The 21,274-nt window shown below is 48.0% G+C and overlaps 9 protein-coding genes across 9 annotated transcripts; 5 read left to right on the top strand and 4 right to left on the bottom strand.

The window, feature by feature from the left end:
- Positions 1 to 477: 477 nt before the first annotated feature.
- PENARI_c004G10049 (beta-N-acetylhexosaminidase) lies at positions 478 to 2,583 on the bottom strand (the record flags this gene model as incomplete). The annotated part of the gene is made up of 1 exon (XM_022629375.1): positions 478 to 2,583. The coding sequence occupies one exon, from the start codon at positions 2,581 to 2,583 to the stop codon at positions 478 to 480; it is 2,106 nt and encodes a 701-aa protein (XP_022491138.1).
- Positions 2,584 to 3,286: 703 nt separating this feature from the next.
- Positions 3,287 to 5,463, bottom strand: PENARI_c004G04896 (uncharacterized protein; the record flags this gene model as incomplete). The annotated part of the gene is made up of 5 exons (XM_022629113.1): positions 3,287 to 3,481; positions 3,540 to 3,565; positions 3,609 to 4,015; positions 4,082 to 4,756; positions 4,805 to 5,463. 5 exons carry the CDS (start codon positions 5,461 to 5,463, stop codon positions 3,287 to 3,289), a joined length of 1,962 nt encoding a protein of 653 aa, XP_022490700.1.
- A 271-nt stretch (positions 5,464 to 5,734) lies between these two features.
- PENARI_c004G10222 (uncharacterized protein) lies at positions 5,735 to 5,969 on the top strand (the record flags this gene model as incomplete). Its single annotated transcript, XM_022629383.1, has 2 exons — positions 5,735 to 5,850; positions 5,900 to 5,969. The coding sequence occupies 2 exons, from the start codon at positions 5,735 to 5,737 to the stop codon at positions 5,967 to 5,969; spliced, it is 186 nt and encodes a 61-aa protein (XP_022490759.1).
- A 983-nt stretch (positions 5,970 to 6,952) lies between these two features.
- Positions 6,953 to 8,562, top strand: PENARI_c004G04645 (acyl--CoA ligase; the record flags this gene model as incomplete). The annotated part of the gene is made up of 3 exons (XM_022629096.1): positions 6,953 to 7,441; positions 7,519 to 7,943; positions 8,004 to 8,562. The coding sequence occupies 3 exons, from the start codon at positions 6,953 to 6,955 to the stop codon at positions 8,560 to 8,562; spliced, it is 1,473 nt and encodes a 490-aa protein (XP_022491247.1).
- A 365-nt stretch (positions 8,563 to 8,927) lies between these two features.
- On the bottom strand, positions 8,928 to 9,120 carry PENARI_c004G11606 (cytochrome b5-like heme/steroid binding domain-containing protein; the record flags this gene model as incomplete). The annotated part of the gene is made up of 2 exons (XM_022629465.1): positions 8,928 to 8,936; positions 8,980 to 9,120. The coding sequence occupies 2 exons, from the start codon at positions 9,118 to 9,120 to the stop codon at positions 8,928 to 8,930; spliced, it is 150 nt and encodes a 49-aa protein (XP_022491015.1).
- A 1,466-nt stretch (positions 9,121 to 10,586) lies between these two features.
- On the top strand, positions 10,587 to 11,371 carry PENARI_c004G11191 (oxygenase MpaB family protein; the record flags this gene model as incomplete). The annotated part of the gene is made up of 2 exons (XM_022629435.1): positions 10,587 to 11,297; positions 11,366 to 11,371. 2 exons carry the CDS (start codon positions 10,587 to 10,589, stop codon positions 11,369 to 11,371), a joined length of 717 nt encoding a protein of 238 aa, XP_022490642.1.
- Positions 11,372 to 12,236: 865 nt separating this feature from the next.
- PENARI_c004G05786 (fungal specific transcription factor domain-containing protein) lies at positions 12,237 to 14,054 on the top strand (the record flags this gene model as incomplete). Its single annotated transcript, XM_022629156.1, has 6 exons — positions 12,237 to 12,332; positions 12,403 to 12,673; positions 12,915 to 12,991; positions 13,057 to 13,679; positions 13,741 to 13,925; positions 14,014 to 14,054. The coding sequence occupies 6 exons, from the start codon at positions 12,237 to 12,239 to the stop codon at positions 14,052 to 14,054; spliced, it is 1,293 nt and encodes a 430-aa protein (XP_022490696.1).
- A 1,004-nt stretch (positions 14,055 to 15,058) lies between these two features.
- On the bottom strand, positions 15,059 to 16,492 carry PENARI_c004G06017 (uncharacterized protein; the record flags this gene model as incomplete). The annotated part of the gene is made up of 1 exon (XM_022629172.1): positions 15,059 to 16,492. One exon carries the CDS (start codon positions 16,490 to 16,492, stop codon positions 15,059 to 15,061), a length of 1,434 nt encoding a protein of 477 aa, XP_022491017.1.
- Positions 16,493 to 19,091: 2,599 nt separating this feature from the next.
- PENARI_c004G05950 (uncharacterized protein) lies at positions 19,092 to 19,595 on the top strand (the record flags this gene model as incomplete). Its single annotated transcript, XM_022629169.1, has 1 exon — positions 19,092 to 19,595. One exon carries the CDS (start codon positions 19,092 to 19,094, stop codon positions 19,593 to 19,595), a length of 504 nt encoding a protein of 167 aa, XP_022491210.1.
- Between the last annotated feature and the right edge of the window lie 1,679 nt (positions 19,596 to 21,274).

The following is a 21,274-nucleotide window of genomic DNA, read 5'->3' as shown; positions in this document are numbered from 1 at the left end:
TTTGTCCAATGGCCACAGCTCCTGCGACTGTGAACGCAAGTATGTCCCCATTCCCCGGGTTGATCACCTGAGTGAAGCTGATATCACAAGGTGTTGCTATTTTATGTGAGCTGGAAGCGGATCTGAGTCGGGTTCCAAGGGAGCTGTTCCAGAAACATACAAACTCGAAAGGAGTGGATTATTACCGTATCTGCTTTGATTTAGTTTTGACATCAACATCTGCGTCATTGTTATTTGAGCTGCAATTCAATGGCGTTTCTTACGGCAGCGTCAGATCTCGATATTGAATTCGACTCGGATGAAAATCGCTTACAGCTTGCTAGTTTGGAGGTGGTATAATTTGGCTTCATTGCTGGGTATTGGCTTCTCAGAATAGCTTCAAGATACGTTGAATAAGAGCAAATCTCATTTATCTTCTCCATAATCTGGATTTTGATCGAGCCTGGGCTGGAAAGCCTCGGGAATGGATATTGGCGATCAGACATGTCTGCTTCCATGACGGAGAGTCAGATTGTGCAAGCCCGAGCCTTTTAGAGTCTCTAGTGGTGCCACAAAGGCCATCTGACTCCAGGAAAAGACCTGATTTTTCCCTCCGTATACAAATACTTCGAAGCGCCCGGCAAAAGTACCATCCACCCACACACGACTACCAGTAGTCTTGTTGGTGGAAATAGTGAGTCGCGATTGCTGAGGAACTTTGACAATCTCATGGGTCGAGGTGGTCTTGTTGGCCCAAATTCGTCCCGGTTGGTTTTGGTCAAATCCATCAGCCTCTGCGACGGAGCGCAGAGGGTAAGGCCATCCATCAGAGGTAAAAGTCAGTTGACCGTCTGGTGATAGAGTAAGGATCGCGTCAGGGGACCGCAGAGAAAATGGACCAGTAACCTCAAGCTCAAGGGTATAGTCCATGCCCTTGCTGCCGTGACCCAACTGGTGCTCATCGGAGTTCGACCGCGAGTCCAAGGTCCATGACAGTAGAGTTCCTGACTTAGATCGGGACTCCCCAATGAGTTGGCGGTCGAGGTTTTGGCCAACAGCTCGAGAGGTCAACCAGGCCATGGATGTGCCCAACTTTCCTTGTTCCAATTGTGGGCCACGGTTACCAGACCATGCTCGAGATGCAACGACCGGAATGCCATCACGAATTGCGTAATAAGCTTCAAGCTGAGTAGTCGCGTCTGGGCCGTTGTCATTCCAAGCGGCCAAGATGGCGCCTTGTACAGCACGTGCATCCGGTTGTTCAGTTATGTTTACTGAATTAAACAACTCGGGGGTCCACTCCCATCCGTCATGGTCAGCGAAATTGAGCACACGGGTGTTGTTGAAAAACTGAGGGTATGGAGCTGGGATGATAGGAACATGGTCGTTCTTCAGGGACATGTAGGCCCACGTGTCTTCAGAGTTGATGATTTGGTACCCATTGCGAGCTAAATCAATTGGATCCGATTGACCGTACTGCCAGTGCTGGATAGTGATACCCTTGTCAATTGTGAGATTCGACGGCTCATATGTTCCCCAGATGCGGATGCTTTTTCCAGATGTCTTTTGGATGAATTGAGACATTTCGTTCACAAATTTCACATAGTCATCGGCAAGAGTGGAGTCATACTCGTCAGCGCCGATATTAACCTCCTTCGTGTGGAACCAAGGAAGAAATTCGGTCCAGATGGACTTCATCAATGGAATGGTGTCCGGGTGGGAGAGATTGAGCAGGTCCCTGGAGTCCAACGCCAGCTCGGGTTTCCATTTGGTGACTGACAAACAGTGACCAGGGCTTTCAATCTCCGGCATGACTGTCACGCCTCGCTGGACACAGTGCCGCTGGAAATCCTCAAACTGGGCCCGGGACAGCGTCTCGTTCGGCCGCTGGACAAGGGGCTGAAGTTTTGGGTCTTCAGGATGCAGCGAAAATTGCGAGTATACCTCGTTCCACGTGGCGTTTGGACCGCGACTCAGAGGGTAGTTGTCAGTCGCATGGTAATGGAACTCGGACAGTTTGAAGAATGAGGCATAGGTGCACAGATCCTTCAAAAACTCCAATGAATACCATTTGCGACCGGCATCGAGCAGGAAGCCTCGAGTTTTGTAGGCGGGCGCATCCTCAACGCGACCGGCTGGGATAGACGAGCGTGTCAGGATGAGCTGCTGAAGAAGCGTTCGCGTCCCCCACCACATGCCGCGCGCACCGGATCCTCGAATGGACACACTCCCATCCTGCACCTGCAACTCGTATCCCTCTTCAGTCTCGCGGCCATCCTCATATGTGAAGCGGTCGGAATGCGGTACACGACCCAGAAACACTCCTGACGCGTTGGGGAATCGGGTGACTGTTTGGAGGTCCCAGGAGCGGTTCGTCAGCTCCTGCAGGTCGTCACGAAAGGTGGTTGCAAACTCGAGGGCCGAGGGAGGGATCAAAGTCAGGCCATTCTGGTCTCTCCATGATGCGAAGTCGGCTTCGAGGTAGATGGTACGGTTGGCTGTGTCTAGAGAGAAGCCCCTACCGGCAACAGGGTCAAGGTGCACTGGGGGTAAAGTCTGCAGCGCACACGCGACAGCCGCGAGGGAGAGAACAATCCACTTCATGGTGCATGATGAATATTGGAATGTCCAACATCATATAAATAGTCAAATAGCGTTACATTCCGGGGTGTTGACAAGAGAACAATGCAAAGCGTGGGGGGACGGGATGAAGTGGAGACAGGTGCCATCGTCCTCTATAGTTACATCTCTTCTCTTCATCTCCTCCTCACAGCTGCGACGTCATCCTATTTGGAACTTGGAACCAAGCCTCACTGAATCCGACATGTCGCGGCCATCGAGCTGTCACTCGTTGAATCTCCACCGACGTCATCCACGGATAGCCATATCTCTCGCAGATCGTATCTCTTGTGCAGCTGATTCTTGATTCCTGGGTAAAATTGGATATCTGATTGACGCTGTAACTGGTCATTTTTTGAAAGCTAAATCAAATGTTTGGATACAACTGGGTCATACGTGTGTATACAGCGCTATGAAGTATTGAACAGTTGGGGTGTGAAAGGACCCATGAACCCTGTACTACGCCTGGTTAGGAGTGTTTTGTTGGCTCTTTGATAACCCCCTTGGTGCTCCAATCTCCTGTTAAAGAAAGGGTCATAGAAAAATGAAACGGCCGAAGACGGGGTTTGCGGGGGACTAGAACTGTAAGTAGAGATACGCGAAATGAACAAGTCACACTATCAAGACTCCGGTATCTCCGGATTGACTATGGCCTCTTGCACATGTAAAGGTAATACGAAAGTATTGCTTAGTCCTGCCCAGTGAAGCGCATCAAGGCGGGCAAGGCCGAGCTTGACAAGCGGAAAACTTTGGCTCTGGCATCGCAGAACATGTAACCATGAGTCCACGAGATGCTTTGCTCGGGTAGCATGAGCCCCATTTGGGGCCTGTACCAGTAGCAGCATGAGATAATTTGAAATTGTGGCAAACCCGATCCGTGACCCTAAACAGGTTAACCATTAGATTGCTTGACAGATAGGGAAGCGACATCAACAACTTACAGGAGTACCAGAACCCCGTAAAATCACTGGAAGTCAGTCGTCTCGTAAAATTCACCAAGATGGACGCACACTTCTCTGCCGCATGTAGAGTGGCCTCGCCCGTCCCGAACTCATCGGATATTGCAATCTCTGGCAAGGATTCAATTTCAGGGAGATCCATAAAGTCGAGCATTGACTCGTTGACAGGCAAGGGTGACGTAGCCGACATATCTTCCAGATCAAAGATGAGCGGCGGGCTGGAGGATCGTGCCATTGGCCTCAACATAGCCCGGTAAACATAAACCACAAGCAACAGGTAAGCAAAGTGGATTGATGTGGGATACGGGGCAAGGCCATTAACAGACTTGCTCCAATTAGGAAGTCGAAAGGTCTCCGGCAGAGAAGAATACCAGGCATTCAACTTTTCGAGTAGGCCACGACCCAACTCCGCCGAGGTACTGAAGTTTGCATTCAAGATTTGCGAGGCTCGTAGTGTGCTGCGAATGAGGATTAGTAAATCAGACCATTGCCGACGAAAGGCACAGGCCGGGAAAGAAACTTACTAGAAGGTGTCATGAATCTCTTCGCCGATACGTGTAAGATTGACGAGGTACCGGAAAGGAATCTCAGTATCACAGGACAGTGTTGAGAATCCTTGTCGAGGGCCCACTAAGAAGTCCCCTTCATCCAGTTCACTCACGTCCCATTCGGCGGGGTGTATATAGGGCGGCCGGCCCATTAATAAACTCCGCCATTTGTCTTCGGCATAAACAGCCCACCACAATCGCCGTCGGAGGCGCTTCTCCCATGCCGGGATGCCCCACATACGGCACTCGATGTGAAGGCCGAGCGAACAAGCCAGCCCAACGATTTGGCCGACAAAGGACCAAAGAAATGGGGTGTCGGCCGTCGTCAGGCGGGCCTCGTCCCTCGGCTGCTGATGAATGTACAGTAAGGCTGCCTGTAGAACGGCTAGGCGGGGGCTGTGGATCTCCTCAGAGATCAGTTCATAGACCATGCGCCATAGCGTCTCAACGGGGGATGCATGGTAGGTGCTCAGAACACATAGATAATCGTCATGGGCGACAAATTGGAAGGCCGATGCGTAAATTGCCGCAAGCAAATGGATAGGAACCTTGTCTAGTGCTGATATTTCTGGCAGCTGGTATGACGCTGTAGTCAACCCCAGCTGGGAACGAGAGATGATCGGCAGAGCAGGAAACACATACTTGACAAATCTGAACTCTTGTTAGCTTTGCATGTTCGCATCAGGAAAAAAGACTCACAAACCAACTAGCCTCCTTCCGTACTCCGGGGGGACTAGATAATTCAGACGCTCGCGTGTTACATCGCCAGCACCAGCCCTAGTCTCAAACTTGATAGCTGTCGTGAGCTCGTCAGCCGAGATCATGAAGTGTACTGGGATCCTTTGGGCAGTCGGCACGCCTCCAGCATTGCGAAAATGCACCTTATAAAAGTGCTTCATCCCAGAATCGTCAAAGCAACAGTGCCTTAACAACCACGGGTCTGATTCGGCGGATGCGCCGAAAAGCTGAGCGTGGCCGTTTTCCAGTTGATCGATGCTCTGGACAAATTGGGCCGGTGGTCGGCCGGATGGTAAAATACCGGAGCCTGGGGACAAGCCATTACTTTGATCCAGGCCCAGGGAAGGGAATCGCGGTTCTTGGGATCCACCCACGCTGGATTCGCGAGTCAAGTCGCTGTTGTATGTCGATGCAAGCGTGGTTTCGACGCTCACGAAGGGAACAGCCGAATTTCGGGCCCTTTTCGGTGGAGGTTTATCAAAAGTACAATCCAACTTGGCCGAGCGGCATCGTTGACAGGCTCCGCCATCTGTTTGACATCCCAGCTTGCGCGCCCGGCATTGATCACAGGGTCGCTGACGTTTTGACCGATATGGCCGAGTAGAGGGAGGAGAAGACATTTTGTCGGCGAACGCAAAAAATGCAGGGTGACGCGCATTTTATTAGAGCGAACGAGTTGGCCGAGATGGAGTTGGCCGTTGTGGAGCGACGTCGACCAAACGGCGTAGGTCATTGACGTCATCCGCCGCCCAACTATACTTCGCCGGCGAAAAGTTTGTATGTCCAAGTCGACAGTAGGCAGGTTATATATCTCTATAATGGACTCGAATATAACTGTATATATCTATTCAATTGGGATTCTAACAATCTTATCTAGAGCACTTCCTCAAAATGCCGGAAAGCAGCCGACCAAGCCGAAGCACCATCAAGTCTTTTTTCTCATGGCGCCGTAGCCAGAACGCGGAGGTCAAAGATGATTCTAGGTCTGAGATTACCCTTGTTGCAGAGTAAGGTATCCCCTGGAAATCTGAAAGTGCGCATACTAACTGCCTATAGCCAGAGATATAAACCACAGAGAGCACCTGAGATCCCTCAGAACTTTAATCGTGAGACACATCAGCCCTAAAACAACTAAGTCGGCGCTAACAAGGAAACAGCGGCCGATATGTGCTTTGGCTCTTGTTGCAGGAATAAATAAATTCATACCGCAATATTATCCGCAATATATATCATCCGGCTTATTCTAAAGCACCCTCTAAGCATTAGTAAAGGCGTTGCAGATTTAGAAAAAAAATTAAATGGCAAGTCGATTCTTAGAGCTATCAAATTGCATTGGATCGTGACGCGTGGAAATAGTTAAGCATCGGTGTGGACGTTGAAGTTGTGATTTGAGGAACTTTTGACAAGTTAAGGGGGGAATGGCTTGGCATACACTCACTGACTTTCAGCGTCGAAATGCTCCCTCTTTCGCGAAGAATGAATACGCATTTGCTTCATCCTCGTTCCGAGCTAACTGGATCGGCTCTAGAAAAACGGGAGGGACTGCACGAACTTGTAACACAAGAGTTATGCATGTGCGAAATGATTCCAAATATATGTTCGCAGGTCTCACTGGAAATCTACGATCGCCATGCCCAATCTCTCTAACCGACTACCGAGCTTCCCATATGAGGGGCTCAGCCGAAGCGGGGACTCGGATGAATGGCATTGAAACATTCAAAACTCGAGTTTCCCGCCTCGTTTGAATATATCAGGGATCTATACCATCTCACGTGCACTCTGTTGTCTCCTAATCGTGAATCCCCTCGTTTCTTACAAGATGATATTTGAACCAGCAGAGAGGACTTTGCTCCCAACCCAGGACCTCTTGTCGTATATTTTCGATCAGCCACCGTACGATCAAGACCAGCCAGTAAGTGGGGCTCTGGCCAATACTGCGAAAAGAATCCACTAAGTTTGGACATCTCGCGTAGATCTATATTGGCGTCCATGACCCCTCGCGCTCTATCTCCTGTAATCAGGCACGAAAGCTAGTACGCCAGCTGATCGCAGGTCTACGGGCATCTGGCCTTCAGCCTGGCAATTGTGTTCTTATACATTCTTTCAATGATGTATGAGCGCGGAGAATGTCTTGGAGACCCGACTGAAACTAAGTCTTTGCAGATAAATTACAGCATTCTTGTGTTAGCTATCATCGGCGCTGGGGGGATTTTCACAGGGTCGAACCCGTCCTATACCCCTCATGAGCTTGTTCATCATATCAAAGCTTCCCAAAGCAAGTTCCTGATCTCGGAACCAGAGATCCTGGACTCCCTCCTGAGCGCAGCCAAGCAGACAGACATACCGGGGGAAAATGTCTGGGTCTTTGACAATCGCGGACAATCTATCCCCCATGGAATGCGATCATGGAACAGGCTATTAGAAGTCGGAGATGAAGACTGGGTGCGATTTAATACCCTGAAGACGTCCCAAGAGACAACAGCAGCGAGACTTTTTAGCAGTGGAACCACCGGACTACCCAAAGCCGTGACAATCACTCATCACAATCTCATTGCACAACATGAACTTGTTCTAGGATTAAATCCTCGACCGTACGCTGTCAGTCTCCAGATTTTACTACCTGGTACCTTGATCGAGGCAGTGGCGGAATTTTGCTGACCGAAGATATCGGACAGATCTCACGAATTATCGCCGTGCCCGTCTTTCATGCATCCGCAGCTCCTGTGGCGCATATTTCAACATTAAAAGCGGGATCAGTTGCCTACATGATGCGTCGCTTCGATCTAGAAAAGTACCTGAATACTGTTGAGAAATATAACGTCACGGATCTTGCTATGGTTCCTCCGATTGTTATAGCAATTCTCATGTCGCCTCTTTGTCAGCAGCGACCTTTTCTACAGAAGGTGCGGCTTGCAGCCTGCGGGGCTGCTCCTTTGGATAAAGGAATTCAAGCTAGATTTCGATCACTGATGAGCGATGGCAGCCCATTCACTCAAGTATGGGGCATGACGGAGACCTCGTGCGTAGCTACAATGTTCCCTTACCCGGAGCATGACGACACAGGGTCTGTTGGACGGCTTATACCAAACCTTGAGGCCAAGTAAGTTGTCTTGATTCCAGTCGTGAAGTTTCGGTCTAACTAATATTTACTCTCGCCCAGACTGATTGACGAGGAAGGCAACAACATCTCAGCATACGGTGTCCGCGGTGAGCTGTGTGTTCGGGGACCTACCGTGACACCGGGATATTTCAACAACATTGAAGCCAATGCTCATTCATTCGACTCGGAGGGTTGGTTTAAAACAGGTGATATTGCTTTCTGTGACGGGTCTACCAGAAAGTGGTACATTGTGGATCGGAGAAAAGAATTGATCAAAGTACGAGGCTTTCAGGTAGCACCTCCTGAGCTCGAGGCTGTTCTTTTATCACACCCACAGATTGTTGACGCTGCAGTGATTGGAATCACCTTCCCAAGTTCTGATACGGAATTTCCTCGTGCTTACGTGGTCCGACGACCGGGTGATTCCGGGTCAAGGCTTGCGGAAACCGAAGTTCAGCAGTATGTTTTGAACCGGCTGTCAAAATACAAAGCACTTACTGGGGGGGTCAAGTTTGTGGGCGCCATCGCAAGAAACCCCAGTGGAAAGATACTGAAGCGAGTTTTAAGGGAAGATGCCAAAATGGAAATTGAAGCTGGGCTTCTCAAGCCCAAGCTTTAATTCCTGATTAGGAGCGAGAACTAACGGGTATCTGATATTTTGCCACTATTATTTCTCAAGTTTGATCCAAACATGAATATTCATCCTCTTCGGAATGGCCATGAGTTTGCCCAATTCGACCCTGAGACGAGTTGCATGATATAAATCCTTTTGTAATTTGTATCACAATAATCTTAGCTGCCTTCATCTCCTAGCGCCGCCGTTGGAGACGGCCCCTATTTGTATCCCAAAGAAGAATCGTTTGGCTATCACGCTTTTGGCGGATCGTCCCAATACTCCAACACAAAGCCGATCTTTGAATCGGTTCAATATTGCCTTTCTATGATAACAATAAAATAGCTTCGATGCATCCTTCCCCGCAACCGTTAAGAGAACTGACAGAAGTGATTAGAATACGACCAAATATGACAGTCAAACCTTGAACACACTATTAGCACCGCCGGGATGTTCTTCAATGAAGTTCGATAGATCATACACTTCTTGGTCGATTGTGATCCAAAGGTCGGCGGCATCATTGTGCGTTGAAACCTTTTCTGGGGAATAAATATCAGCACCCATTGTGAGACAGGGGACACTACAGAGCCTGATGGGTAGATTGAAAAATGGCATAAATAAGTTGTTGTAACCCATGCTGTTCGAGCACGAAATATAAAAATACTCGAGCCGGACCAAAGAGACATAAGGTGACCAGCATGTATCCACATGACAATGCCAGTGACCGGGATAATATGCCATTCCGATGGAGGTATGTGCGCTGCTGGACCTACACAGTCAAATGACCCGAGTTTTCACATGCGACGTGCGGAGGTCGACACCTCCAGTTCAGTATCACCTGCATACGGCCATGTCCAGCCACATCCATGAAAGCTAGAGGATTTCCTGGCCTGAAGTGAGGTTGCAAATATTTGGATTCAGCCAGGTGTATTTATTTATAAAAGCTTTCTCAATCTTGCCATTATATAATATTCTACAGTGTTATGATACCGTCGATGTTAGGTGCCATTCAATACTAGGGAACCATCAATCACTTTTCCAGCGATAGCCAATTGGGCGGATCGGAATAGTATGTAAACCTCCTTACTAAAATTTCCCGAAAACTGTAGAAAGTATCCTAGAAATCGGTTGGGCAGTATGCGCTGCCATGTCGTGTTGGCTTGATTGCGGCCCAATGCTGCCACATATATGATTTGAACCATTCATAAATTCCTCGAATTGTTGAATGTTCCAAAATGATTGCTTTGAAGTGCGTTCCTCGGCAGTTTTACCATCGTGAACCACAAAACAGGCATCTCTCTTAGCTTGGGTCCTTGGTTCTATTATATTGAGAGCGATACAACAAGACTATCATTTGATATTGTAATATTCTGGCAATCAAAAGTTTGTAAACCCCAGAGACCTCGCTGAGTTGGACGAGAGGTACAAGTTGGACAAGTCACCCACAATACTCGAAATATTGACACCTGTGCTTCGCATGCGCGGTGAGATCAAGGCAGTTGAGAACCTCAAGCCTATTAGACTCAGCAAAATATTACAAGGAGGTCCAATCTGTGGATTTGCCTTGTCCAAGCTGCATGACTCTGCCAAGACTATACAAAATAGCTGCTGTAATTAAGCTCTGGTACCCCAGCTGAGGCTCATCCATCTACCCCGCGACTATGACAGCGCCGATCACGGTTCATAATCCCTGCGAACAGTAGTAGATCTCGATCCGCGGAGTGACGGTCTCGGTAATGAGTACCTCTTGCACGATAGAGTAACAAATGGTGACTGTCTAGCCTGATCTGGACGATGCTGCCCGGTCCGCGGTCTTGTGAGCAGATCATATGAATGTCAAAATGCCCTGAAGATCGTTTCTTAGGTTATATTCCGAGTCATATGCAAGTCTACTTCCTTAGCATTCTTTGATGTGTAGACTTTGGTTTCTATATGATGGTCTGGGATTGATCCCGTGAGGAGAGTACCCTATATAACATTAACCTTCGCACACAGGGGAATAGTATGCAAACCATTATCTGAACTCTAACATGATGAACCAAAAGCGCGAGATCAAAGACCAGAGTACCGCAGCAGGTGACAATCTTGAAGATCCTTTTCCCTTCAATGAGACCATCCGAATGGAAAGTGACATCTGCGGTGGGGCAGACCCTCTACTCCTCGACGCATTAGAAAACCCACAGAATATTCGCCGTGTTGTACAGGAAGGCATTATTTTGGCAGGTGGCGCAGTTGCAATATTGCTACAGGTGGCTGCACCTGGGGTCGCGAGAGGCGTGGACGAGCATAGTAATTTCGCCTACCGCCCTGTCGATCGACTGCGAACCACGATGACATACATTTACTGTATGGCCTTTGGTACCCGGGAAGAGAAGAGGATTGTGGTAAAGATGGTCCATATGGCACACGCGTCAGTAAACGGGCCCGGATACTCTGCCGATGATCCCACGCTCCAGCTGTGGGTTGCGGCCACCCTTTACGCTGTCGGGACTGGTCTGTACCAGCGGATCTTCGGAAACATGGACGAGGAGACTGCTGAGGCACTATATCGCGAGTATGCAATCCTAGCCGTCTCTCTTAGGGTTCGGCCCGAAATGTGGCCGGCGAATCGCAAAGCCTTTTGGAAGTATTGGGACCACCAAATAGCGACCCTGAAGATCACGGAATATGCCGAGAGAGTTGCCAAGGATTTACTTTACAACACAAAGGCACCACTGCGAGTTCGAGCTGTCCTACCTCTCGTAAGGCTGATCACAACTGAAATGCTGCCTCCTCGGTTGCAAGTCGCCTTTGGTCTGAAATCCAACAGGTCTAGACGAAGGCTGAACCAGATGATAATGGTGTTTACTACGGCTATATATCCCCATCTTCCCAAATCCATACGCACTTATTCTATGCAATATTACTTGAAGGACATGCGACGGCGAATTCAGAAAGTGATTTAATTGTGAACGGAGGAGCACCGATATAATGGAGTCTTGATGACTTGAACTTCGGTTCGTTTCATGAATTATCTGGATCGTTGTTCGTTACACATTCGCCAATCATACTACGAATTCACAAAATTAATCTATATTTCTGCGGCATAGCTTTGATCTCTTCCATCCGACTGTGCATGTATAAAGCACTTAAAACTGCCGGCCCTACAGAGCGGAGAACGTGAAGCCGAGTTCCGCGGTTATGCTTGTGCGGGGAACTCCTGTTTACTGTGAATATCACAGCCGTTGTGGGCAGTCGTGAACTCGTGGGAGATTACCTAGACAGCCAAACAAATGAGGTTGCTATGATTCTAATGTTCTCTTTCCTCACGATTCATTCCCTTTCTGGTCCCATAAAATACACATGTCTGGGACTGTTTTAGTTGGTTGATGGTTAGGTCCACGTAACTTGTAAGTGACCTCTGTTTTGTACTGGATAAATGTGTGCTATATTCGCAATCATTGGCCCAGTTTGTGAAGTAGTATGAGGCCAGAATGGCATGAAGTTATTTGTCGCTGATCATCCCAAGAGCCGTGCTGAGCTTCAGACCCCACGCCACGTCTCCCTATATCTGAGTGTTCTTTGGCAATTCCACAAAAAGAAGAAAGAAAAAAGAAAGAAAGAAAGAAAGAAAGAAAGAAAACACGACAATACTCCACACAAGTCACACGTCATGTTACGGCGAACAAGAAGAGCACCAAATGCTTGCTCTTGGTGTCATCATCGGAAAGTTCGATGCGATGCGTCAATCCTGGGCTCCCCATGCACTCGATGCCGACAGGACGGTCGCCAAAATTGTACTCTTCGCTCGAAAACAACAAAACAGTCAGAACCTATCTCGAATTATATTGAATACTACGATAACAGATGTGCTGCAGATACAAGACGCCAGAAAACCCAGAAGTTCCTCCGCATCGTGGAGGCCAGAATCAAGTGATATTCAGTCCCTCCGACGACCAGAGCTACTCAGCTCCGATTTCAAGACCCCTAACATCTATTGAGACACAGCATAAAGATCCAAATGGGTCCAGTCCCGCCTTGTCACCACAATGTGCCAGTGTTTCGTATAAAGAGTACGCATTCATTGATTCCGCCCAGTTGTTAACACTGTCGTCCGAGGATACGGTGATCCTCAACGGTAAGGGCTGTCTTGACCTGCCGGATCATAACGAAACCTACGAATTTGTGAAGCATTACTTTAAAAGAATCCATCCACTAGTCCCCGTGCTTGACGAAGCGAAGTTTTGGCGCTCATATCTTGACACAAATACCGGTCGCGAAATATCGCTTTTTGTGTTCCAGTCAATGCTTTTTGCAAGCTGTTCCGTGCGTCATACTCATCTTCAAGCTACACCCTCTAACAGAGCCATAATAGCTAGTTGGTTTGAGCATTCTGCGTCGGTGCGGATTCAGCGATAGGAGAGATGCCCGGGAGAAACTCTACAATAGAGCTAAGGTGCGTATTTCTCTGCCGTACCCCTTAAGAGGGAACGATTATTGATAAACTGCCTTCGCATATAGTTATTATTTGAGCTAGGAACTGAGAAAGGGTGCTATGAAAATGCACAGGGGGCTGTTCTGCTCACACATTACACTTCTGCAGAAGACCCTCAAGCCGGGAGTCAATGGCTAGCAAGAGCTATTGAAAACACCATACGTATCGATGCCCAGCCCTCGGTATGGCCAGAAAGAGTGGAAGAATCACTTAAAAGGCGGCTCTGGTGGTCAATCCTGCTTCGCGACCGAAGTATTTGTATTGGTCTGCGCCGCCGTCCACAAATAACTTCGAGCACCTTCTTTGGGCGCAACAATTTGCCAAGCATAAAAGACTTTGAAGAAGAGCTGCATAACTCTCTTGTTTATGATTATGAAACCAAGCAGAGCCTGCTCATAGCGTTCCGGCGACAGTGTGAATTAGCTGCGCTCCTGACCAACTTGTCCTCTTTGGTTTTTGATACATCGCAGACCCGAAAGCCTTTTCTTTCCTTCATTGAGTTTCAAAACTTAATGTCAAATATCAAAACGATCAAAAGGTCGCTCAGCAACTGGGAAGAATCAGTCCAACCTGTCATCCCCCGGGTTAGGACACCCGAAAGCGACGACGCGACCGCGACATTAATCCATTTGACGATTATGTACTATCAGTTCGTGAGCTCTGTACCACCGTATTGCGTCAGACCTAACTTTCAGTTCTCACAAATTCAGCGCCGCCCGGGTTGATTTAGCACAATACGCGGCGCTGGTATTGGAAGAAAATCTATTTTACGCAGAAGATACCTATAACGACTCGGTCCAAGGCATCAGCAACGACCTGAGAGAGGCTATTGCAGGGTTAACGATTGTGATGGAATACTTCAGTGTAGACAATGACGCTGATAGTCTTCCGTTAAGTGTGTCAGTGTAGTTCGCTTTTTTTTCCTCTTTCGCTCTTTCTTCAGCTTTTGTTTATATGGATAGCTCTGCTAAAAACACTTTTAGACTCGGATATGTTAGCATGCCACTCGTTCTGGCAGCTATAGACCTCAAGCTATCTCCCACGCGTGAGGAAATGAAGTCGAGACAAAAACGTCTAGATTCGCTTGGTCTGATAATTCGTCGCTCTGAATCGCTTTACGACGTGACCGACTTTGTCGCTGTCGGAACCAATTATGTTCTTCAACTTGCTTATGCTACTACACAACATCTCTTTTTGGGTGTGGGAAACTCGCAGAGGCTTTGGGACAGGACCGCGACAAAGGAGCCATTTCCTCAAAAGCATTCTCACCTCATATCCAGGTTAGCTAAACCTAGACAACCACAGAGCTGGCAGGATGCGTTTGTCCGCTGCCCGAGAGCATATCTTTTGATATCGACGACGGTAGACTATAGCTTATCCTTTGGTAGATTGCCATCTGCTTATGACCTCCCTGAACTTGTTCGTGACCTTCCAGCCATGGGTAGTATTGCTGGGCTTCCTTGGACTATCGACCTTTGTCCATCCCTAGGAGGGATATCTTCTGTGCATCAAGCAAACCCGCCAGAACACTTCTCAAGGTTGCGGTTTATTTTGGCGACTGAAACGACACGTACCTCGGAAACTGTTCCCATAGAAAGCGAGGCGAAAGTGAGACAGGGGCAAGAAACCGAACAAAATCACTGCATCTCATTTCCAGGTGTTCCTGCTGGTGACGCAGAACTCCCCCAAGAAAGCTACGTGGAGCACCTCGCCCAATGCGATCCTCATGGAATGAACTTGGATTACATGGAATTCGGAGATTCTTGAAGATGTTCCGGAGCTAAAGCCAAGAGCCAATGCCCTGTAATGGAAATACCACGCCACGAAGTCCAGCAAATGGGCGTCTTGAACTGGTCGGGGGATGCGCAGGCTGCCAGCTACGAGCTGAGTCCAAGTCCACCAACCAGTCCCGTTGGATTATTGCTATTTGACGCACTTTTCCCTGAAGCGTTTGAAGGGAACTGGGGGATCTAATATTCTGTTTGGAAGCGGCAGATGCGAACAAAAATGAAAAACAAACCAATGAATTCATAGCTTTGATGGCGCGCCCACTGCACCTGTACCCCTTCGAAGTGACCTCCAATATTTATCTTTCAGCTGGAGGATCTCAAAAGCCTGTTCTGCCCATAGATCCTCCCAAGGGGGAAGCGTGTAACTGTCGCTTTCTGCTGCAGGTGGTCCCGCTAAGTCTGTCAAAAAGCCAAAGTATTCGCCGAAGTCCGGTTTGATTTCGTGGAATAAAGATGTATGTCCTTTGTATTGAAGTCTTCGGGTTTCCCAAAGATCCTGCTGCTCTGGAGTTGGCAAGGGCGCCGCATTTCTTCCAGCAAAATACCGGGCCACCGCGACAGCCTGGTATTCGTACACACGAAAGCTGATCCCAGCGCGGACTTGGCCAACAAGAGCCAAAGAAGGGTCACCGATCTTGAAGATGTGCTGGTAAAACCCTGCTAGTCTGTTGTTGGGACTCACAGGGTTCGGTACAATGAAAGGATAAGACAACTTGTACCCAGTTGCGAAAAGAATCTTGTCCACGTTCTCCACGATCGTGTTGTCGGAGAACTTTACTATCAATCCGTCCTTATCTGCGAGTATCTCTTTGATTGTAGGCCTCTGTCGGACATTAGGCAATTCCCACGCAGATTGGAGGGCTTCGTTTTGGCCTCTGCGGGAAAGCTCGAGGGGACCTTTCACGATGGCATGGAGGTCTGCGACGAGATCAGCGGACGATACACTGCCTCCGACAAGGACAACGCGCTTGTCCACATAGTTATCCGCATTCCGGAATGCCTTGGAGTGTTCGAATGCCGTCGGATGGAGTGCAAGAGCAGTACTCAAGCCTGGAATATCCGGAATAAAAGGCACGCTATAATGCCCGGACGCAACAATTACAGCATCAAATTGCTCCTCCCACAAATAATCTGCGGGAGAGTTGTCAGAGAAGTGACCGGACTGGCGAAGGGTTAAGATCCATTTTTCATCCCTCTTCTCCACTTTTTCCACGGTGGTATTGAAACACGCAAGATGAGTGTAATCTTTGAATATATCCTGCAGGTACCTCCGCACAACGCGAAATGGTCTCGTTGGGTTGGTGTGCCCAAGAGATCGGATAGATGATGCAGAATTGCGACTGGGAAAAGGGGTGTGCGTAAATGCCATGGCCTTCGCGCCAACATTGCTATCGAGACCATCATAAATGGCTGTACGAGAGGTCTGATCTTCAGCAGCTGGTGACACTAGCTGTGGGAGTTGCAAGGGCGACTTGCTAGGTTGCTGAATAGGCTGTCCCGGGCCTAAGAACGCATCAGGCGTGGGGTCGTAATGCCAGATTCCTCCAACTTCGTTGCGTCTCTCGAAGACACGTATGGTTTGAAAGACGTTTTCTTCCTGTAGCGCTTTCACTGCAGATATGCCTGATGGACCTGCTCCAATAATAGCGACACTTGAAAACCGCGGGGCCATAATGGGAATGGTTCTTCCAAATAGTTGAACTGAGGGTGCGCGCAAAGGACAATAATTGAGTTCTGTAGGGACCACAATATCTTGGTACCTAGTAATCTGCGTTACGGCTTGCAATCCACCTCCTGGCACCGTCTTATACGCAAATAGGCCATGGTGTCACACCACTTGGGTCTGTCGGCATCCTGGCTAAGAGTGTTTTGGGCTTATTTCTGGGGTTAATATTTAATGATTGGATCTTCCCATTTGATGAATATCGAAAGCTGAAATATCACTAACGTTGACGCAATTGAAGGTTTGAATGGCCAATATGTTGAAACCAATGAGAATCCAGATGATCCGACTATATTCCACAGTTGCCATATTTACTCGATAAGGCACAATCACTGGCAATGAAACTCCGAGCGCTGATTCCAGTCCCGCAAGACTCCACATTTGAATTCATGAGGACTGAGTGAGATACCTGTTAAAAAGAGAATAATGCAACACAGCGTCATATTTGGCATTTTAGGGGGCTGTTGATTTCATTCGACAGCACGATGCCATTTAATTTCACTGGGCTCCTGCCAATAGTTTGTCCCGCTTAGGGTAAAACCGAGTTTTTGCAGCAGTCCCGCACTCGTGTTTTCTCTCTCCGTTTCGGCGATGAACCTTTTGACTCCTCGGGCAGTAGCGGACCACTGCATAATTGCCTTGGACGCTTCCTTTACAATGCCCGTACCCCACCATCTTGGAGAGACGCCATATCGTATTTCAATCATCTCGACCCATGATGGCAGATCGAGATCGCCAGGTTCCGGCAATGGCATCGAAGTTGTTGTTGCATCACGGACACCTGCGTATCCTACCCATTCGATGTCCGCTAGGTGGGTATTACTCGGCCCAGCAAGTTGCACAAAGTCTTGATCTTTGATGATCCGAACTCGGTAACATCTGTCTCTGACAGATGTTGATACCCGACTTCGTTCATTTCGGTAGGCGGGCGAAATCTCACAGCGAAACACCCAAACCTCGGACTTTCCAACAACGTTCGATATCGCGTGATTGGATCACGTCACGGGTCTCTTGGTCAGTCCATCTCCGCGCCGGAAAATGATGACCAAAGGCCATCTCACAGAATGCTACGTCTGCATGCAGTTCGGAGTAGAGTGCTCGGTATGGACTCAAATCTACTGCGACTGGGGTGGGAATGAGGACCAATCTCGGAGTGAGGATAGCGAAGTGCCCCACAGTAACGAGGTCCGAGTGATCCATGCTGGTAGATTGTGGATAAACTATACATGAAGTTTGGATCAACAGGGAGTCGAGAAACTGATGTGGGTCACGTGGGTCACGTGGGTCGAATCGGGGACGCAGTCAAGTAGTTCGGCTATAAGATGAAATTGCTCTTCTCAATTAACATGGCTGAAGCTTTTCTCGTGTAGTGGAAACTATATCGCCGTCGACGCTTGAATACTTACAATGTATAGTTCGATGTTTCTAACGCATGAGATATCCCTTTCCCGGCAGAATGTGAGTTCCAGTGCTTTTGGTTATTTCCATGAAGGAACTCTCACCAAATGCAGTTAGTAGCACGTTTCGTCATTTTACTATCATTAGCGCCATTGCAGTATCTCACTGCATTTTGTATCGCTTCGCTCAGACACAAGCCCAACACTAACTTGGTTGGTATAATCGCTATATGTATTGTCCACTGGATTTTGCGAGGTGAGTATACTGGGTCGCAGAGCAGTTATCAGAAACTGTATAAAGGCACGATTTTCAAACTTGGTGTTTTATTTCGTTTTGATGTTCTAGTGCACATAATTTGTCATTTCGAGTCCGTGTAACGTGATGGGGACTATGGGAGTGGGACACTCCACCTGCGGTTTCGTTACTGGCCAGTGACCAGATGAGTACTTATAAGGCGAAAATGTCAAGCCTACACCACATTAATTTATGGCTTGGCGTATCTGTTAGTTCTCCGGTCATGAATAAGACAAAATGTCAAAGCTAGATGACGTGAAATATAAATTGACGTAGCTTCAAATGCCAATATTCAGCTAACGTTATCCTCTACGACTTCCCGCCGCCGTGAAATGTATCCGTCCTGATATCACCATTCCCCTCTAGCAATCAAAAGCTAATCTGTCGAAAATTACACAGCTATTTTGAAAATGAAATCAAGTCGTGAACGGCTGCGGCTGGCCTAACAATTCACAATTTGATTGATCACACCCTCCTTCCACGTACTGGTGAGGTGAATTATTTGCTCAATTCCGAATCCGAGACTGCTGGAAACCAATCCGCCAAGGAGTACCCTTTACCGACAGAGAGGGAACATCAGACACTACGTAGGGTTGTAGGGACCTTGCCCCTTGCTTCCTTCCTCGCTATGTCTCGTGGAGTTCGCCGAACATGCATCATATTGCGGGGCGAAGACCGTTTTGTCAAACTTCATCCAGTTCCCATTACCTGAAGGCTCGACCCAGTTTCTGACCTTCGGTTTCAGCGCCTAATCTAAACAATACATAGGCGGTATGGAGCAGGTGCCAGTCCTAGAGGAACTTAACAGACAGCAGGGGCATTATGTATGGGATTTCAAGCTAGCTCTGGGTTGCTCATGTTGTTTTCTTTCCTGGTCTATGTGATCCCCATCTTTGGAGGGTGGCGGGCCGATGTTTACTTAGGTCAGTACAAAGCAACCATCGTGGAGGTGCTTACTTGTGGATTAGCCCACATTATTCAAGTCATCGGTGCCATCTCCTCCCCTCTTCAGAAAGGGCCAGCAAATGCCGCGTCTCCATTTACCCTCGGTCTTATCCTCGTTGCGTTTGGCGCTATTTTCAAGTCCAACGCCTCGCCTACGATCCTTGATCAACAGCGTCAGAAAACAGCCTATACCAAAAAGCTCAAGTCTGGAGAAACTGTTATCGTTGACCCAGAAGCCACAACCACAAGGACCATGCTTATATTCTACGGATTTATCAATATCGGCGCCCTCTTTATGCTTGCTACCACCTACGCCGAACTATTGGTTGTCATTTTTGATCACATGAGTCATCTATCTGTTGCTCCCAGTTCTTCTAGCAGCTGTTTACAAGAAAATGTACAGGGAGCCGCCTAGTGGAGGATCTGAACTGACTAGAGCATTTAAAATAGCTGTCATGGCACTAGGGCAAAACAAAATATCAGTTTTGGCGTCGGAACTTCTGGGACGCGGCATATCCTACAGACCTCAGAAAGAAAGGCGTCATCTTCTACAGGACCAGAAACGATGTGAATGATGTTGCTAGGACGGTCGGTCAGTGTTTGGACTTTGTCCCTTTGACTTTGCAAATTTGAGGTTGTATACATAAAAGTTTGATACCAATGCGATTGCGGGTTTTCTATATCGCTCTTACTGGCCTGTCTTGAAATAAGGTGCGTATGATATATTTTGGTTTTATCCTCTCTGGAACCTAGACAATGGTGGTATCGGCTTGCTAGCATCAAATCAAGGGGCATCCACGGTTACCAATGGTACTCCCAAGGATGTGACGAACAAATGTAGCGCGCTGACCATCATTGTTGCAATCCCATTCTGACATTTGGGATCTACCCGATGCTGAACCGGGATAGAATCTAAGTGGACCGATCAGCCGTATCACATATGGGCTTTTTCTAGCTATGCTTTCTAGGATTGTGGGCACTATAGTGCAATAGCCTGTGTACTCGCTAACACCATGTGGCCAACTTACTGGTCTAGCTCCTATTAGTATTTGGTGGCAGAATCCAAATACGGTCATTAGGGCTTAAGTGAATGCTTTTCCAATGCCACGCATACGAATTGGCATATGCAAGATCCCCACCAAGTATGAAAGGCTTAGTAGTTGCGATCTTCCCGTTCATGAGTGTTCTGTCGAGTTCCATAGGGGAAATTCTGATTCCCGCTACAAAGGATCCCAGGCTCCTAGGGATTTGGAGATCTCCAACAGTTGCGTTAGCACTTCAAATGGTTATCTTTTAGTTAGATTCAAAGATTCGAACGATGAAGACACGACGGAAAATGGTTCAAATCGCCCGACAGAGATTAGAGGGACCAGAGAACCACCGGTTGTAATGTCAGAAAAGCCATGGCGCTTCCAAACGTCAATCACTGGCATGCGATCTAAGAGCGGATTTTTATTTTTATTTTTTGTAACATTGGTTTTTGTTTTTTTCGTTTTGATCGCCCCCATCCCTTATGGCATTAGGCTGCAAGTACATAGAAAGCACTATAATGTTCAACGTCAGAAGATCCTTACTGCCCCTTTGAATCCAGGGGCAGGAATTCGCCGCCAAGCAGTCGAAGTTCAAATTTTCCCAACTGGGGCTGAGTGGATCCTTGGAGTCGTATCGCCTCAAAAAGGGGCTGGAGGCTCTCGGGCCGCGGCCGAAAAGTATAGGAACAATGGTATACAACGGTGCATTGTAATTATAGATTCGGACGCCGTTGCTGTATGCTACTCTATTCGGTGTAATTGGTAGGACCTACAGCTAACAAAGATAAGGCCACAAATCCGTTGGGGCCGATCTCGGGAAAAACGTTGAAAAAGGAAATGGCTAGTGCACAGTAAATCCATGGATTAAACGTCCACCCGAGAGCCGATTGTCCAATCAGAATAGAAGCCTCCTGTCTGTGCATCAACTTTGACAGTTTTCTGGAACAAACGTGGAAAAAAGGAGTGAGATGGTTCCGTACATCTAGCCCTTTCGCTCTTTTTGAGATTAGTGGATAGTTTCACGGGGAAACGGGAGAAGAAAACTTTTTTAGTTTAAAGGAAA

This window comes from Penicillium arizonense, assembly GCF_001773325.1.
Source record: "Penicillium arizonense strain CBS 141311 chromosome Unknown PENARI_contig004, whole genome shotgun sequence".
NCBI classification, from domain to species: domain Eukaryota; kingdom Fungi; phylum Ascomycota; class Eurotiomycetes; order Eurotiales; family Aspergillaceae; genus Penicillium; species Penicillium arizonense.
The sequence above is the reverse complement of the archived record's forward strand: the minus strand, read 5'-3'. Positions and strand labels throughout refer to the sequence as shown.